The sequence below is a fragment of the Larus michahellis genome, chromosome 4 (assembly GCF_964199755.1).
Source record: "Larus michahellis chromosome 4, bLarMic1.1, whole genome shotgun sequence".
Lineage (NCBI taxonomy): Eukaryota > Metazoa > Chordata > Aves > Charadriiformes > Laridae > Larus > Larus michahellis.
In genome coordinates this window covers 4035659-4041658 of record NC_133899.1, presented here as the reverse complement: position 1 = coordinate 4041658, position 6000 = coordinate 4035659, and the positions used below count along the sequence as shown (strand labels likewise).

General features: G+C 43.9%; 1 protein-coding gene across 1 annotated transcript in view; it reads left to right on the top strand.

The window, feature by feature from the left end:
• The first annotated feature begins 398 nt into the window (after positions 1-398).
• USP10 (ubiquitin specific peptidase 10) overlaps positions 399-6000 on the top strand; it is a 55608-nt gene continuing 50006 nt past the window's right edge. The window contains exon 1 of the mRNA XM_074582802.1: positions 399-544. Coding sequence (XP_074438903.1) covers positions 524-544 — 21 coding nt within the window. The 5' untranslated portion in view covers positions 399-523. The remainder of the gene's footprint in view (positions 545-6000) is intronic.

Here is a 6000-nt window from a genome sequence, read left to right as displayed (position 1 = left end):
CCTGCGCGGCACTACCTCACCCGGGTAGCACACCCCGCCCAGGTCGCTGTGCTGGGCAAAGCCTGCAGGGCCGCAGCTCCACGGCTGAGGCACCGGGCTCCCGCCACTCGCTCTGGAGACGGCGGGCCCGCCTCAGCCTGGGCCCGCCTCACAGCCGCTCCCCCGCCCCACACCATGCCCGGGGGCTGAAAGCGAAGCTTTTTCGCGGCCTCGCCCACTTTTCCACCCCGGGCTGCCCCCCTCAGGGAGGCTGCGTCCTCCCCGCCGCTCCCCGCCGCCGGGCCCCCTTCCTCAGGCCCACCCCTGCGCCTGCGCCGCCACCGCCCGCCGCCGCCGCCCGCCCCGCGCGCAGGCGCAGAGGCGGCCCCGCCCCGCCCCGCCCCTCCCCGGCGGCGCCGTGCGCAGGCGCAGTGCGTCCCGCCTGCCCGCCCGGCTGGTGCGTGCGAGAGAGAAGATGGCGGCGGCGGGGGCAGCAGCGTGAGGCGCCCGGGAGACGCCGAGCTCCCCACGGACGCGGGGCGCCATGGCGGTGAACAGCGCCCAGGTACTGGCCGCTCCCGCCCCGCCGGCCCGGGGCGCTGAGGGGGCCGGTGAGGGGCTCTGAGGGGCGGCTGGGCCCCGTGGCGCGGCTGGCCGAGGGGGGGAGCGTGGTGGCCGGGACTAGGCCCAGGGTGATTCTGCAGCTTCATTGAATCTCCTCAGGGCGGTGGAGGGGCCTCGCCGCCGGCCGGGACGGCGGCCCTGCCCTGCCGGGGGGCCCAGGGCGCCGGGGCTGGTCCCCTCGCCGCCCCGGTGTCACCGCGCCTCGGCGAGGGGAGGGAGCGGAGGGAGGAGGCGGCCTGCGGGGGGAAGCCGGTGCTGTGCCCCCGTCTGAGCCGCTGCGGAGAGGATGGTTGGAAGAGGTAGCTTTTTTTTTTTTTTTTTGGAGAGGGGGAGAGACAGAAGTGATTCTATAATGAGAAGGGAATAAGGAGATTTGTAAACTAATCCCCCCTCCTCACCCCCCCCCCCCCCCCCCGCCCAAACAGTCGGTGCATTGGGGTGCAAAGGGCTGAGTGTTGCAAGATTCCTGTGCGCGGGGATGCGTGTGCGGTTTCCCTGCCTCCCGCTAATGAAACCGGCCAGGAGATTTGTGCACGGAGTGGGAAAAAAAAAAAACAAAAAAACCCAAACCCAAACTGCAGTCGTGGTAGTTTTTCACTGGAAGTTAAAAGCTCGGCTCCTGGTCTCATCTCGTGTGTGCTTAGAGAAATGATTGAATGGGTTAACTTCACTATTCCTTTCCTGTAAGGTTTTCCTCCTAAAAAGCTTTAAAGCAGAAATGCCAGGCGACACGTGCAGTGCGCGGAGGTGTTTATTTGCAAGGCTTCCCACAACTTTCTTTTTAGCAAATAATAAAGTTTAGAAAACTTTGATTGTGTTAAAAATAATTTTGTTAAGAAACCGGGTCTTTTGTGGTGGAAAAGTATTTTTCATAAAATTTAAGTGTTTCAAACAAGGTGACGTTTTATTCTGAATTGTGTGGGTTTCTTCAATGTGCTAGTGGCACTGACAATAATTTTTCCATAAACAAAAGTTTGTAATCGGTGAAAACTATCATGACACTTCTTGTCCAGCTTGATTTATTTATGTTTGAGAGAAAGATTTTGTTAACGTGGCTGTTCTGAGGGCAGTTGTAGTTTCTGGAGATTGTTTAAAACTTTGTATCCTTCAACTTTCTTCCATAGTGGAGGAAACTCGCTTAGTTTTGGGCGCTTTTTTACTATCCTAATGAATGATAGTTAGAATGCCCATACATCAAAAAGATTCAGTGTCCAACTCCGAAGCTGTTTTCCCCGCCCCTCAGTGCTAGACAGCAGTGCATGCGGTCAGTTTCATAAGACTGGGTTTTACATTGCAGGTTTTTTCTTGATTTATAAGAATTAAGGACACTTTTCTGGCTGTGCTTAATTAAGTTGGTGTACCTTGAAACAAAAAAGAGTTCAGCTGATGATTTAGTTTTTGGTGAAGTGCTGCATAGCTGTAATTAAAACTGGGCTGTAAATTCATCTTTAGTAGTAACTTGTACATACACTATTTTAAATCACCCCCCTCTGTAAGTAAAGGTCTTTAAGTCTGAAAAGTATTTAAGTCTCGTGAGGATTGCTGCTTAAATTTATATATAATTTGGAAGCACATCTGTAAGATATTTCTCAGTTAATGCTTTCTTTGTGTCATTAAATGCAGCCTATTTTTGTGTTCTGTGTTTTTTTTTTTTTTTTACTACTGTAAACAGTTTATTTAAATGCCGTCTGGGTTTTATGTTTTTATTGCACATATTCTAGACCAATATAGTGCTATAACGCTGAAGTAAGGTGACAATGTTTTAGACTTTTCTGGATGAAGAGCCTGAAGATAAGTTCAGTGATGTAGGTGTTTCCTTTTTGTGTTAGGATGGTAGTGTTGCATATCAGTAGCCAATTAGAGAGTTTTGATAAAAGTCATCTGTTCTGAGCGCAAGACTAAATAACAGTATTTAATCATTGTGTTTGTGTCATAATGCGGAGTCCTAGACAAAAGTGCTTAGTTTTTCCATGTGACTGTAATTTGAGTGTACTGTAATTGAGACTTTTTTTTTTTTTTGTCACACTGGGGAAAAAAGGTCTTCAAGAAAATCATGCTCTTCTAATAGCTAAAATGCATAGTCAGATTTCTGCCAATTAATGGATTCATGTAATAGCGGGCAGGAATCTTTCATCAATCAGTTTGCACATTCTAACAAATGAATCATGAACCATCACCATAAATATTTTTAAAGGGGCATTAATTTTGGATAGCCAGCTCGTCAGCAAGCACATGAATATATGGTAACATTGTTTAGATATTGCTGGTTGTTTGTACCTCTGTATTCCATGTCATTATTTCGTAATCATTTAATGAGATATTTAAGTGTTGCTGTCAGTTTTCTGGGCGTGTTCTGAGTATATTCAAAATCGGTAAATATTTTTTAGTTTTTATTAAGGTGGGCTAGAAGTAAACCTGTAGTATCACTACAGGTTTTATGTGACGCTACAGATGTTGAGCTGATTTAGCACTAGGTATTGTTGAAACCACTAGTCATCAAGGTCATCTAAAAATCTTCTTTTAAAAGAAAAAAAAAGACGTTTTAAAAACTATGTTCCTGTTTGGAAAGAGTAATGCTCTGTAGGAACTATATAAACAGTTGGTTTAGCCACTTTTCCTATTGTTTTTCATAGAAAGAATTAATACAGACACATCATTTATAAATATTGGGAAAACAAGTTAAGCAGAGGAAAGGATACCATAGCAGAATGAATCATTTATGCTTGTTTTGTTCTTTGACCATTACTGTGGTGTCAAATTAACTCAGTGACATTTTAAATGTACCGTATTGCCCCCAAACCCAGCTGAAGTAAAAACCAGTAGAGTTTGTGTGCAGAAAAAGCTGAACAAGCTCATAAGCTGCTCATCCTCACCCAAGCCTGTGACTGGCCTGGCAACCAGAATAACTGGAACTCGGGACACGGCATGCAATCCGACTCCCTGAAATACTGCACTGCAAACTACCTCTTTTATGGCTGGCTTGGAGTGTTGCTCCCTGGCAGGGTGTAGTTTGATGTTCCCTTAAAGCCCGTGCTGTTTCTGAAAGAAAAGGGAGGGGGGGGGAAGCAGTCTTTAGGCAGTTGTTGTGCGCTGTTCTTGCAGCGTATTGCCTGGCGTTTGTGGGTGACCTTGATTAGGAAATCAGTCTGTCTCAAAAATAATCTTAAAAAAAAAAAAGAAAAAAGGTTGTTATGCAGTTGGATGAGTTTCTTGTGCTAGCTTGCTTGCATCTGTGCAGATGTGTCTAATGTTACAGTACCCTTACAGGCAGAAAGAAGTTCTTGGAGAGAGGGCGATGTGGATTCTGTCTGTCAGGTTCCTGAAATAAGCAGAAAACGATGGGGGACACCCTGAACACAAAACGAAAGGTTGTTCTGGGCAAGGGCTGCCAGTGGATGGGTTTGGAGAGAGGTGTTTGAGTGCATCATCTTGCTGTGGCTGCTGCTTCTCCCTGTCCTGCGCACTTGCTGTTCTGTGTTTTAAAGGGGTGAAGAAGCTGGATTTGTCGTGTGTGTCCTGTTTTGTTTGTTTGTTTGTTTGTTTGTTTTGAGTCCCATTTTCATTGCTGAGAAGGGCCTGGGTTCCTCCTTTTGCTAGAGCTTTTGCCTCTGGTGTGAGCAGTTGTTCTAGGCTTCCGTGTGGTCTCTGGAATTCAGGCTGCAGCTGAAGCTGTGAGTTTAGGTAGCCAGAAGGTATCATTTGTCGTTCTAAAATGTGAGTGGTGAATCCACGCAGAGTACAGTGGGTGAATGTGGGTTGGTTGACTTAAAAAAAAGAAGTCTGGGAAAACTGACATAGAACTTAAATTTGGAACTATATGGCAGCTTGCAAATAATAGAATAAAACACACAGTGTTTGTGAATCACTGCTATTTATTCAGTGCATTCTAGACCATAGCACTGATTTGGGGCTTTTTAGAAAGGATCCAGCCATTTACCTAATAATAAATTCAGTTTTTGTAGGCAGTTGCTTGGACACACTGCTTTTTCCATTCATGTAGCTGATAAAATACTTGTAGAGTTAAGTGGGGTTTTGTTTATAGGTAAACTAAGCAGTCTCATTTCTGTTTAGTGATATACATGCAACATGCTGTGTCGTACAAAACAGCCAAATCTGTTGTAATAGAAGTTGCTGGCCTTGGGCCATTGGATTATAGTCATTTGTCACTCTAATGCCATTTCAGCAATGTAGAGGTTCATTTCCAAAGAATTAAACATGCTAGAACTGCGGTTTTTCTTTTTGATGGAAGTGTTTTATGTGTGACCATTAAACATACAACTGGGGATTATGAAACAAAGGGTTATGCTTCATAGTGAAAAAATGTGTGTGTGTGTACATGTGCGTGTGTATATTTATATATATATAAATGAATACTCCATAATGGAATAGTCTGATATTTTAAAATTGGGATTCTAAACCCTATTTTTATCTTACGAAATTGTAATGTATGCATTTAAGGCTGTGTTTTAAGTATTCCCAATAATGGTGCCGTGTTGATTATTTTTAAAACACTTTAAAGGATTTTGCTAGATTAGCGTTCATGTTAATATATTCATTAACACTCTTAACAGAGTAAAACTTTGAAGTACATTACTCTTTTTCATTTTGTATTTGACTCTCTAATACCTAATTTAATTGCAGATGTCCTTGATATTTTAAATGCATGTAGGAACTTTTCCTCCTTGTTTGACAGCTTAAGATTTATTGATCTTTGGTGTGTGCTACAAGGTCTGTTTTTCTTCACCTGTAGTTAGGCAGGAGGTAGCTTAAATCACAGTAGCCCTAACAAAGTGTTTGTGAAAGGCTTATTTAAATCAAACGCCTTATGGAAAGGCATGTGTTTAACAAAAATTAAGAAGGGCCTTCTTGAGATCCTATGACAGTCATAAATGTTAGTGCTATACAAACTGAAATAAATGTGCAAGAGTGCTTTTGGGAATTTTGTTACTTATAGTATTGTGTGTGAATTCATATCATGTATGGAAGTTTTAAAAGGAGCATCGTATGTTATTTGCATTGGAATTATAGTAGGAAAGAAAGGGATATGGATCAGCTTCCATTGAACGTTATGTTACCACAAACTGGAAAATCACTTAAGGGTTCTGTAACTTTTTTTTACTTTGTTGAAAAAGTAAACCCCCCAGTTGGGGTTTGTCTTTGAGGTGGGAGAGAAAAATGCCCTATCTGTAAGAAACTGTAAAGAAAAACGTATCTCTCAAGGTTGTGTGAAAAGACGCATTTAAAAAAGCATATAAGAAAGTAGGTTTTCTTCAAAGAATCTGGTGTATGAAAGACTTCTCTCTGTTTTGTTTGAACTAAACTGAACATACTAGCAGAAATAGCAGTGCTGTATTCCCTCAGTGCAGCGGGCATGTTTTTTCATACAACATTTAGAGC